The sequence below is a fragment of the Melampsora larici-populina genome, assembly GCF_000204055.1.
Source record: "Melampsora larici-populina 98AG31 unplaced genomic scaffold MELLAscaffold_51, whole genome shotgun sequence".
Classification (NCBI taxonomy): Eukaryota; Fungi; Basidiomycota; class Pucciniomycetes; order Pucciniales; family Melampsoraceae; genus Melampsora; species Melampsora laricis-populina.
This window is the reverse complement of record NW_006768815.1, coordinates 580,610-593,138: the sequence shown is the minus strand read 5'-3', so window position 1 is coordinate 593,138 and position 12,529 is coordinate 580,610. Positions and strand designations below refer to the sequence as shown.

Below are 12,529 nucleotides of genomic sequence, written 5' to 3'. Positions count from 1 at the left end.
GTATGAAATTAGAAAGATGAGAAGCCGTGTTTCCCTACAGTACCACTTGTAGCATAAATGGGGAGGTGTGTTATGGTTTAGTTGATCATTGATGTAGATGACTTGCACAGAGTCTGGTTGTACAAGTGGGAGTTTATGGGAGAAGCAGGGTACAGATGAATTTAGGGAGTGAGCCAAAATAGAACAAATCTCTTCTATTCTGGCTGGCATGGAGGAAATTCCCTTAGCTACAGTGAAAAATCAGGGCATCAGCTGTGTATGATTTTGCCCTAAATCTCCGTACAACATGGTTTACGCCACACAGCTGTGGATGCTCTTAGGGCTTTAGAATCTAGATACAGTTTGTTATGGAACAGCATATATGGAATAGATTTTGTTGGAAATTCTCAGAACCTTAAATTTTGGAAAAGCTTTCCAACTCTTCTCATGCCACCTTTCAATTTGATCAAAAACCCATTGGCATCTTGAAAACTATGTGTAACAGATACATTTATATGTTATTATCCACAGGGTGATACAACCAGAAACTCAACCACACACTTTCCAGGGAGTACTTGAAGGAGAATTTGGCTCTAAATCAGTGCTAGGATCAGGAGCTGGTGTAGGGCAATAATTATAAGACTGTGTAGGTGGAACTGACATGTAAATCAAGATTCTATTGTTTGGTCCTGGAGCATAAACTTCTTGGTTTGTCAGAAACCATGGAGCATCCTGCATATTCTCTTTGAGGTCCAGATCCATTGGGCTGTATTCTACTGTGGCTATTGCGGTGAATGAAACAAGGCTTGAAGTGCCACCAATATCTGAACAAAGAGGAGGCCCCCTGAGAGTCATCCCATTCACTGTTTCTAATATTAATTTGAGTAAATACACCTTCTTTGTAATCATTGCAGCCATCATTTGGCTCTAGATATGTTCAAAAATGATTCAACAATTGGGTTTACTTAAATGTTAGTGTTCCTTGCAAGAATTAAGCTTACTTGCAAGTGACCGCTTATTGGATTTTAATGTGGGCCCTCTTGTTCTTGGTCTTGAGAATGTGGTTTTTGTGTTATCTTCCCAGAAGCACAGAATGTATCACCAGGTGAAAATGCAAACCTCAAATTCCATAAGCAATCAAAGAAAGTCTCATCTCAAATCATGTTACCAAGGGTATGTATTCAGTGAGCACTGACAAAACCATCCAAGAGCAAGATTCTTTGATTCCTTTTGTGTGAGAAAATACTATGCAGCTTTCTTCTTTGAAGGGATTACTCAAACTGACACATCTCAAGATCATATCTAATACTCAAGGATTGTATATAGAGTTAAGGTCATATCTGTGAGTAGGCTTGGAATGGGTCCATTCTTTTCAGCTGATGTTTAGATCCAATTATTTGTACCAGCTGACTCACTTCAAGTCAAAATTTTATACAACTCAGCTAAGTCCACTCTTGAGGTCTGCCAAAAAAACATAAATAAACTTGCAGACCCAAAGGTGGCTTACATGAAAGATTGAGGGTGGGAAGAAGGTGTTTTCGAGCAAACAATCCACAACAACACCTTGGACGGTTTAGTACTATGTGAGAGCTGCAGAACTTCTGTCAGGATTTTTGTAGGGCTATCCCAGCCAAACTTATGATTAACTTGGTTAGGGTTTAGTTGTGTTATGATCACTTTCTTTAAGGATCTAATTCTAAACCTCTTCCATAACCTTACTGGCTGGAAATGGTCCTTCTATAAAGGGTTCCATGAATTGACTGCCTTATCATTTTTATTGCAATCCTTTATTCATTTGAGTTGTTTATTTCCTTTGTACACCAATAACTGCTCTGAAGGAATACCTTTTCTGATGTACATGTCATACCCTTTTACAACACCATTTGTGGTCTGACTTTGACTTTCACAAAATTTCGCTTTGTCATTTCCTTACACCTTGCCTTGACTTGTATGCACTGATCTAGTTATCATGATCAGTCTAACTGCACAAATGAATAAAAATCTATAAGTGAGATCATTTTCAAATTCCAGATGCTGATTGACTGAATATTCTCCTATGTCCGTCATTTCTAACTTCAAAACCCCATTGAAGCTTTGTTATTCTCAGGATTTAAACACCATAATTAGCCTATCCACCTCAAATAGCCCAGATCTACCTTTTCCTATTGGAAACTAGATTTTTATGAATTATTATGGCTTTGAACAAGTAATGAATCTCTGCAAGGGTATGGGTATGGGTATTGACGGTTACATTTACAATTTCATCGACCCAAGTGTATGGGTATAAATGGGTTTGACAGCCAACGGTCAAATATTTCGAGTCAAAACCCACCAACACCGATCAAGTTCACAGCAAGAACAATCTTGTTATTTCTTAAATCAACCATTCCTTGTTCAAATCAAAGTAAGTCACTCATTGCACGTTCCCAACCTTTCTCACCAAAAACCCACATAAACGAATCAATCTGACTTTGAACAATATTTACAATGTATGGATTTAGATTGAATCTTCCTTCAGGATGAATCGTGTAATACCTGTTATCAATCGACTTCAAAAACCATTCGGGTCGAATTTCTGCAATCGTTTCTTTACTTCTACGACTTCAAGCAACACTCAAACTTCAAATACTTCATCTCCTACCTCATCAGCAACTAAAGTAGATCTCAGTCTAGTCAAAAGGAAACTAATCGATATCCTTGAAGAAAAAGGACCAATCTCACGAAGAAGGCTCTACGATGACCATATCTCAACTCTATATCCAGTCGAACCTTTTACTCCAAACCAACCACCTCGTCCGCTTTGGCTAAGAACAACACCTGAACCACCACCCGTTTATTTAACGATGAGTAAATTTAAAAAAGAAGTTTTAGGATCATTAGCAAGAGAAAAATCAATAGGAATCGTCACAGTCTTTAAGATCAAGAAAGCTTTAGAAGTTGTAGATTTACAAGGAGGGTTAAGGAAAAGAATTGAAGATGCGATTTCAAATGAACCGGTTGATGCTCATGTTTGTGTGACTGGTAAATGGTGGCGTGAGTTTATGGGGAAAGTTGCCAAAGATTCAATGGCTCAAGCTCAGGCTAGATCGGCAGCAAAACCAACTAAGAAGTCATCATCTAAAAGACAATATCAGAGGAGATGAAAGGAAATCCAATTATTACAATTGAATCATCATTCGCTTTTGACATAATTCAAGGCAATCATTCAAAAGGTTTCTCCAGGAAATTGATATTGTCTTGGAGTCTCAGGTGTTTTTTTGGTATCATTCATCAAGGCCAACAGTTGTATATCATTGATCTAACTTTATCTCGATTGCTTTATAGATATACAATTCTAGTTATAAATACAATCAAAATCTACCTTGAAAATTGATCTCAAGACCTAAATGAGACTAATGATCAAACAAAACACAACCAGCTTTCCACATAAACCTCAAGGTATTCTAATGTCAGGATCCTTTAATTGTATCTGTTTTCTCCTCCTTGATTGAAGGCTTAGAGGAAGTCTCATCTCCGTCTCCATCATCTTCGTTCTCACGCCTTTTACGTTGTCGTATCTTTGCTCGTTTTTTATCGCGCGCTTTTTGCCACTTGAATTCCAATTTGCTTTTACCTGGATTAAGGAATAAATCTACCTAGAAAGGATGAATTGATTTAATCATTCAAAGAGATAAATTAGTGTAAGACAAGTTTTGAAATCTTGATTAATCAGTTTTCAAGACTAGATAAATAAGAACCTTTTCACTTAAAATCTTTCTTGCTTCTTTACGATTCGATTCACGAGATCTCTGAGCATGACATTGGACTCGAATCCCCGTAGGTTTATGAATTAATGAAACTGAAATACTTAATTCTAAAATCATAAGAAGACAAGAAATGAGATCAACAAATTGGTTTTCTTTAATATACAAGAATCATCCATGAGCATGTTTTGAGAAAAACTTAAACTGTTGATACATTGACCACCTGGACCAGAACCTCTGACGAATTCTTCAATCAGATCTGATTCGTTCAATTTTTGAATTTTAGGTAATTTACTTGGTAAGAATAAACTTGATGTTGTTTGAATTGAACGAATTTGAATTTGATTTAATGAATTCAAGATCAATCTGAATGATTGGTTCATGTTTTGAGAAACGGTGATTTGATTGATTGATGATTGATTTGGTTGTGATACTCAAATGTCCAAGTCTTGCATAAGTTCGATTTCTTTCATCTTGATGTTCCCAAAAAAAATTAAAATGCCTGATTCAAGAATCAATCCACAGTTGCATGAGTTACATACATGTGTGTAACATAGGTGGTGTAACAGGCTACATATGTAACAAAACAGCATTCGACATCGGCACATTTCTTGATCTATTGCAGGAAGTGAACAAAACAACGGCAAGCATTCCGGGAGAAATTGAAAGAAGAAAAAATAAAAATCAATACAAACTCAGCTACATTATGTACTAGACACACCCAAATTTTATCCATTTCTAGCGTACTATATTCAATTTCAAGCAACGGGAAGATTCCCTCACCTCAAGACATATTTAGATGATTGAACCCAAAATGTTTTTTTTCTGATTCTATGTGCTATGTTTCATTCTTTTATTAGTCTTTTTATTTTATTTTTCCTTTTCCTTTGACAGCAATGTGTCTGGTCTGAAGGCTTAGTAGTCCATCACATAAGAAAGCGTAGAAGAAGTTGTAAAATTTTCAGATTTACTTTAAACATACTAGTTAGTTAGTGCGATATGTGAAATCAAAAGCACTTAAAAAAGAAAAATCAAGCCGGAGACAAATCGAGTCTTCGCGGAGCCAATCTCTCGTTCGTCCAAGAGGGACTTAGTTAGGCTAGGGAGCCGATGCAACAACAAGAATATCATAGAGGTATAATGTGCCTGATACCTGCAAAGGCTTCATGTTGGTTCTGCAGGGGTTGACACTCGGTTTTAAAAGTCAAGTTATTCTTGCATATGATTCTCAAGGCAAAACCAACAAAGCCAAACTGGAATGAATGCAGGGAGATCGTCCGTGGACTATCAGAAGTTAACCGTGATAGCACCTTAACAATACTTTGTTTCGAAGGGATGGTCGCATACTAGACTGCTCTTAGCATGTTTTAGTACAGCGGGATTGAACAGATCTGCGTCGAGTTGCCTCGAGTTACACAGATCAATTTGCATGACGATTTACGGCAAGTACAACAATTCAACAATTCAACAATACTATGTTAACTCCCAAAGTCAATTTTGTTAGCTAAAACGCGGTTTGAGCTTCACAGTCTTCAGTTTTTGTACGTGACGTACGTCCAAGTACAATTTTTTTTACTGATGACTCAAGAATAATGTTCGGGAAGGAGTCATTATCAAGAATGGTATGATGCAAGATAAGAACGAAAGAAAATGATGATGATTCGCTAGGGTTATAGTTCTATTTCTATGCAAGAGATCTTGCAGAGATGAAAGGAAAATAGGATGTCTGTTCTACTATTCATATGATAGTCTTGTTGTAAGCCAGCCTTCAAGAAAAAGAAACAAAATGCTGTATGTCGATGATGGACTGCTATTTAAGACGAGGAACTAGACCACTGCATGTTCTGTTGATGACTCTGGTTTGGGACTCCGGATGAAGTAGTGCTGGGCCAAGTGAATTGACGATTGGGTTGCCTATTTAATTCACCCTCACCCCCAGACCTATGATTTAGCTGATAATCTTCCAAGAGTGCTCCGACCGTTGAAACAAAAGCACTTGGTTGGGTCAGGTATTGACTCGAGCCTGGTTGATTGTTATCAAACATAGTAGATGCCTCATCCCGGTGACGTGGATCATATTGTGGATGTCCCATATGCATCTGCTGGGAAACGCGGCTTTGTGGACGGTCGGAATGTTCACCAGAAGCTGCCTCTAAAACACCTGGACTTTGACATTCAACGTCTTGATGTCGGCGATGGTAGGACGCGGTACTCGAGCTGTGATCTCCTGTTGAGCCAGTACTTCCCGACGCTTTTTCTGGGCGTGATCCTGGGAAAGGTTCGGATCTGAGGGACGGAGTTTGTTCAGAAAAACTTCAGGATGTGACTGTTCAGATAAGCAAAAGCATTTCTACCTCAGGTGGTCCATCCCGGGTCCCGTGGCCGAATGCGAGGAACGAACATGCCCATCCAATGAGCCCGATTGATGGGTAGATGTGGGATCTTGAGAGAAGCCGGAGTGCCTCATATTCCATGATCCTTCCGCAGACATGACTGGAGGATACGGTGAATGTCTCGGTGGACCACCGTTCGTAGCGCCCGGGATAAATCCTGGACCATAAGTAGGATTACGCGTGAGGAGCTTTCTTCGACTAACCAATGAACCCCGATCCGCACCTTGTGAAGGATGTGCACCAGAATTGTCCGGTACTGTACCATGCATATGGAATGGTTCATGTGATGACCGAGCGGTGTTGGAATCGTAGTGGATGAAAGGCATGGGCGCCGGCGAGGATTCGGATGAACGCGGAAAGCATTGAAATTGTGAATTAGATGGATGGGATGATGCTGGTGAAGAGATGTGTCGATTGTCGGCAGGGGAAAGTGCTCGTGGGTCAAATGGAGCAGTCGAAGTTGAAGCTCTAGCGTTTATAGGGGGTTCCAGATAAGACCAAGAAGGTAGAGAAGCATTCGGTGCGAAGGTAGACTGAAAATATGATCGAGTCAGCTTTCATAAAACCGGGCGGAGATATTTATGACAGAACACTAGACAAGCTTACACCTGGGGGCATGGCATTGGAGGTAGCACCATGCTTTTTGTCCTCATTTGAAGGACTTTCTCGCTTTGGAATCGTGTCAGGATCATCCAAATTGGCATCGTCGTCGTCGTCATCATCATCATCTAGCCGACTACCGCCGGCCGATTCCTGGAATATCATCTTGACCTTTGCACCTTCATAGTCACTCAGACCTCGATGTTCGTGTGGCGGACCGTCATACTAAAAAGTAAAAGGCTTATCAATCGATTTGGAAAACATGGGAGGCCCACACCAGAACTCGAAGGAGCATAAATTTAAACGTACAGAGGTATATCTAAGCAGAGTTGCGTTGAGGTCACCGCTCGAATATCTAGATTAGCAACATCAAAAGTTGAGTTCGATCAGCTTCATTTGACTTTGGCGAACAGCCAATGATGGCGTGAAAAATTCTCTTTCAAAGAAATTAGAAACGTGTGTAAGATACCATCTACTGATGATCTAACTGCCATATGTTACTTTAAGAAGTTTCGATAAATTTAGTATTACATATATAACGATGACAGAAAAAAGAAACGTTCATGTGGGAGTGTTGCGAGAAGTGCCTTTAGCCTTAGGTTCTGAGTCTTTTACGATGATCCAAAGCTGATCATCACGAAACGAATGTGAAGTTAACTATATTTGTAGGATGGGCGTCAAGGTTCAAGAAATTGGACATCTACCATCGGCCGACTCCGCATCCAATTGCAGACGGGTAACATATTTTTATAGCTTATGAACAAAAATAGAAATGAAGATAAATTGAGGTGAGAAGTGTGCAATCCGAGAACACTCAACTCGTATAACCTTCCATTTCCAGCGAAAACAATGACTGCAACCTCAGCACCACATAATACCCCAAGCTCATAGGCTTTTTTCATGAGTCCATTTTTACGCTTTAAGAAGGTTACAGACCGATTGCGGTCATCAAGGATAGGTGCGATTTCTATCTTACGTCTACCCATCGGTCCTGAGTGAGTTTCGACTTGAAAGTCTGATGGTTCGAGATTATAGAGAGGATTAAAGATTAAAGGAGAGAGCTGGAAATAGCCGAAATTGAGCGCTCCAATGCAAGGGATTCTTTCTATATAAAAAACCCTTGAATCCTTGGCTGGATGTAAACCGAGTCCAAGAGAGCAAATGAACCTTAACTCTGGATCACGGATGATATCGGGCTAATAGGGAAGAATGTGAGAAGTTGAGAGAGAAACGTTGTCGTAATGCTTATATCCGAAGGAAGTGATGCAGAAACTATAATTGCAGTGGGCTAACAAAAGCGCACAAGGTCGGTATTTATAACAATGTCCGATCAAGTGAGATAGATGATGATAAGCGTGACGAATTTGAATAGAACAAAAACAGCGAAAAACAGCGGAACGCTTGTTGCAACTTCAAGGCGTGTAGCTGCTTGATTTGCTTTGATCGACCGTTATGTTTTTTTGTTGGTTGGTGAAGACCTGTGAAGACAGACGTGGGATCGCAGAAACAAACGCTATAGGTTATACAAAACTTCGGTTGGTTCATGTTTTGTATTATCTCATCGACTTATAGCATGAGAAAGGACAATTGGGTGATTTTAAATGTATGTACAGTCTGAGGTGCTGTTGGATATTTGTATAGAAAATCAAATTATGTAAAAAGTTGGTCGAATTTGAAGCTATTGGAAGCCATTTGAAGAAAGTAAAGCCTGTGCTTTAAAAAACCTGTCACGGACGGCTTCAAATCCGGGCTCGGTGTCTTGCTTCACATAGTGTAAAAATGCTGCAGAACCGTATGTAATTGCACTTCAGTGTTTGAATCAAAACGACAATTGGAGACGACTGACATCATGAGCCGGGCCGAATTTCAATGCTGTGTTGTCTCGTTCACCTCCTTTTTTACGTAGCATTTCAGATGGAGAACGAGAGCCTACCGCGCCCCCTATCCCCCGAGAGACGCTAACGTTGATTCAGCATTAATGTCGTCTGTCCATTGACCTCGGCTCGCTGACCGGGCACGTGCTGATTGAGGCCGAACACTGGTGCCTCACAAAAACCAAATCACACTTACAAATCTCACCGGGAGTTTCGCCGCTCAGATCAGGCAGCGGGAATGAGAGATCCCGAAAAGATGGAGCGCATTTGGCCGGTCTCTGCCGGTCTCCGTCGGTAGCCACCGGTGTCCGCGCTGTACAGCCTGATACAGACATCCGGCATACAGCGGATATGAGAATGATTGCATCCAGCAAAACTGGTCCAACTTGAGAGCATCCGCAACGGTCCTCGTATTGTGAGGGGTCGAAATCAGACCCTTGGTCGCACTATGTGGATGTCGGGGGTCAAGACAAGAGCGCGTGCCCAGTGGAGCACTCAAATTCAGGAGGAAAACCTCGATTTAATGCTTGGGTATGCTTGTGTACTCTGACATTGACACAATCAGAGTCAAACTGTTGAGACAGTGTGCTGTCCATATTTTTCCGCACTTACATACTTTCTGAGGGTTTGGATGTCAATGAGCGAGAGAACATGTCAAATATGCATTTGTATGTATTTCATGCAAGCTAAGTTTTGTCCTATGCAAACCTGAAAACTCTCTCAACTGAAAGTCTTTAGGTTTCTTGGGGCTGCCCCCCTAGCCAGGCTAAGGAGGGTTAGGACAACCAGGCCTTGTAGATGGGGAGCTCTGTATGGTGGGCTAGGCATCCCCAATTACACTCACATACTACCTTACAAAGTGGAACTTCCGCGCACTGCTACTAATATTATGTGGAAGGTAGGAAGAAAGGAAGGAAATTAAAATCAACCCATCTTCAGAATGTTACCTCAGGTTCATGAATAAAAGGGACGGCGGACAGGTGAGAAAAATTTCTGAGAAAAATAGATTATGGTGAGCAGAGTCAGGGCAATAGTAAGCAGGAGGAAACAGCTCTATGAGTATTGTGAGCACTCTGAGGGGAGAAGGAAGTTGGCAATACAGGAGGGGCGGAAGCAGTGTAAAAATTTGCTGAGACCCTGACCATTTGCACCCAACTTACCGGTATCCAACTGTATAGGCATATCACATGAGTTACCCCTTCAGATATCACATATGCTCATATGTGGAGATTGATGGTACCTTTGTGTCTTTGGGTACACGCAGTCATGTATTTCTGGTGGTTATATATGATGTCAAGAGCCCCTATAAACCTCCCAGATCTGAAGACTCTCAATCAAAATTTATGGGCTCTTGATGTCCCACCCCGTACTTTGTGAGAACTGCTGCAGAGCTTTTTTGTGTGTCAACCCCCCAAATGAGTGAGAGCCCCCACAATAGGTGGACCATTGTGGATGCTCTAAGGCTGTGAACCAGCCCTGGGGTTTTTTTAAAGTATATTTTTGCTTAATTGCATGTTACACTATCTGAACAAGAAATTATGTAAATACATAGGACTAGTACACCAGAAAAGTAGTCATCTAGTCGGTAACAAGAGTGAGAAGAGTCTTTTGATCATTACACAATTTGATAGCTATCTTCTTTTGTCTTCTTTTTTTTGAGAATAACAGTGACAATATAATTTGCTTACTCATCCCCAATCTAAGGTGGAAAGTAGGAATCCTAGGGATTGTGTGTTCTGTTGGGGGTGTTCACCACTTGCGACTTTTCTCTAGATAATCTACAAATGCAGGGAATCGAGTAACAGTGACATCCTAACCCCACAGACTCATCCCCAATCTAAGGTGGAAGGAAAGGTAAGTTTAGGTGTGTATGTCTTGTCATTGATTGTTTACCAATCTTGACACCACTCTAATATGCATTAACATTGGCATCTGACTTAGTTATCTTATCCAAAACCTATTTAGGAGGATGATATTGTCTTGAATGTTTGTTGAGGATTTATCTTTTTAAGATACCCGCTATTTGCTAACCACTTGTCCCCCAGTTCAACAAAGGAGGTGGGGCACCTAGCTTGTTAGGTTGATAACTTTGTAAGCTAATGCTATGTTGGATTTGCGGATCGTCAACTTTCTAACTCTTGTTCCGTGACTATTTTCTTCAGTCTATGTCCTGTATGTATGAATTGAAAGATACAAATTGTTTAGTTTCTAATATGAATTCTTGCACCCTAGACAGACACAGAGAGATCCAGAATGCAATCAGGGCCAACCAGGGCACACCCTGAATTAATTATAAGAGCTGAAAAGGAGCAAAGGGGAAAGATTCTGGCTTGTATTGTGTGTTTACATGTACAAAATTGTATACAAAACCTATTTGGCCTGGGAAGAGCTTGAAAAGAGCTATTGGAGTCTACTCAGAAGTCAATGTTTTTGAATGTCCAACAAAAGAAATGACAGGCAACAGGGTAGACCAGGCAGCCGGGGTGCCTGCAAGGCTTTTATGACTCTTATTAAGTAGGTTCTAGTGTGTCAGGGCACGTACTGTCTGCTTCCTGAAAAGCAGCAGGCACAATTGGCTGTGTCACAGCCATAGCACAAAACCATATGGGTTGTGTGAGTCATGATAATGATCAGTCAAGTCACTCTTGATTGGACTCTTGGTGATCATTGGGCCTTGGTCATTGTTTTACACAGCTGGATTATTGGGGTTAGTAGCTTGAAGCTTGAGGCAGATTGGTCAAAACTTGCAAGTGGAGAAGGATGAAGATAACTGCTTGTGGGAAATTCTGCCTCATTGTTTGACGTGTATCTGCTTACTGGCCAAAAAAAACTTAGTCAGAATATGATTTGTCAGTATCAAATGGTTTTGCACAGTGGAAAAACAATGATTGTCAAATTGGCTGTAATTTTAGATGCTTGTGCTGGCAAGGAGTTCATGTGGATGTGTATATTATGTACACATTTTCTACACTATGTGCTGTAGCCTGAGAGTCTACACTGATGTGGCACAACTGCAGCACACAGCTTAGACTATATAGGCATGCTTGCAATTGCGCCTGCACCACCAACATATCTCTTGGATTTTGCAATCCAAGGTATCCTTGGGTGCCAAACCTTGGCCAGAAGCTTCTCAAGTTTTTGATCCGCAATGATTCTCAGTGCAAAAGAATGATTTGGATGGAAACCTTGGACAAGGTCTGCACAAGGATTTGCTTCTGATGATGCCTCAGATCTCTCAACCCAAGGTATCTATGTTGGCAGTGCTGGCCCCATCCTCATTGTCACTTGTGGATGCTGAGCTAGTGCTAATCCAGCAAGTCTGTCCTTTATACATCAGACCAGTATCATTTCTTGTGTCATCAGAAGGAGATATGGTCAATCTCTGTTGATCATGTTCAAAGAGGAGTTCAATTCAATGATATCAAAGACACTGGCACAATATCTTGTATTTTGCTTCTGGGAAGGCTCTATCCAGATTGCTAGATTGAGTCCAATTTAAACAGATCAATTGAATTGTATGAATTAAGTTCAGGGTCAGCATGTGCAGTGCAGCATTGACAATGGGCATACAGACCTCCAACACATTCATAAAAAGTCTTGTATTTGCATTTCTCTATTTTCATACTTTATCTTTCATCTTTGCAATCACTTATTTTATGTTTCATTTTCTTTATTTAAAAAACTAGGCCAATACTACCTTTGGCCATAAGACCATAAGCTACATAACTTAAGTGTATTAAGTTACATCACACTGTGGTGATCAATCTATAGGGTCAATTGAGAAAAATGAAAATTTCATTATATCATTACAGTTTGAGGTTTTAGTGCAAAGTTTGTATTTTTATTCATTCTTTATAGGATTTCAATTTTTTATCAACTATCATCACATTAGTTTCTTTCTATTCTTTCAAATTGAAGTTGGAAAATGGTTTTTAGGGTA

General features: G+C 40.4%; 4 protein-coding genes across 4 annotated transcripts; 1 reads left to right on the top strand and 3 right to left on the bottom strand.

The window, feature by feature from the left end:
• Nucleotides 1-386: 386 nt before the first annotated feature.
• Nucleotides 387-897, bottom strand: MELLADRAFT_111242 (uncharacterized protein; the record flags this gene model as incomplete). Its single annotated transcript, XM_007415468.1, has 2 exons — nt 387-471; nt 641-897. The coding sequence occupies 2 exons, from the start codon at nt 895-897 to the stop codon at nt 387-389; spliced, it is 342 nt and encodes a 113-aa protein (XP_007415530.1).
• Nucleotides 898-2,256: 1,359 nt separating this feature from the next.
• On the top strand, nt 2,257-3,122 carry MELLADRAFT_111241 (uncharacterized protein; the record flags this gene model as incomplete). Its single annotated transcript, XM_007415491.1, has 2 exons — nt 2,257-2,383; nt 2,743-3,122. The coding sequence occupies 2 exons, from the start codon at nt 2,257-2,259 to the stop codon at nt 3,120-3,122; spliced, it is 507 nt and encodes a 168-aa protein (XP_007415553.1).
• A 306-nt stretch (nt 3,123-3,428) lies between these two features.
• Nucleotides 3,429-4,105, bottom strand: MELLADRAFT_92698 (uncharacterized protein; the record flags this gene model as incomplete). The annotated part of the gene is made up of 3 exons (XM_007415467.1): nt 3,429-3,614; nt 3,717-3,825; nt 3,867-4,105. 3 exons carry the CDS (start codon nt 4,103-4,105, stop codon nt 3,429-3,431), a joined length of 534 nt encoding a protein of 177 aa, XP_007415529.1.
• A 3,422-nt stretch (nt 4,106-7,527) lies between these two features.
• On the bottom strand, nt 7,528-7,701 carry MELLADRAFT_32043 (uncharacterized protein; the record flags this gene model as incomplete). The annotated part of the gene is made up of 1 exon (XM_007415466.1): nt 7,528-7,701. A coding segment is annotated over one exon (174 nt), but the record flags the coding sequence as incomplete, so codon positions are not given.
• Between the last annotated feature and the right edge of the window lie 4,828 nt (nt 7,702-12,529).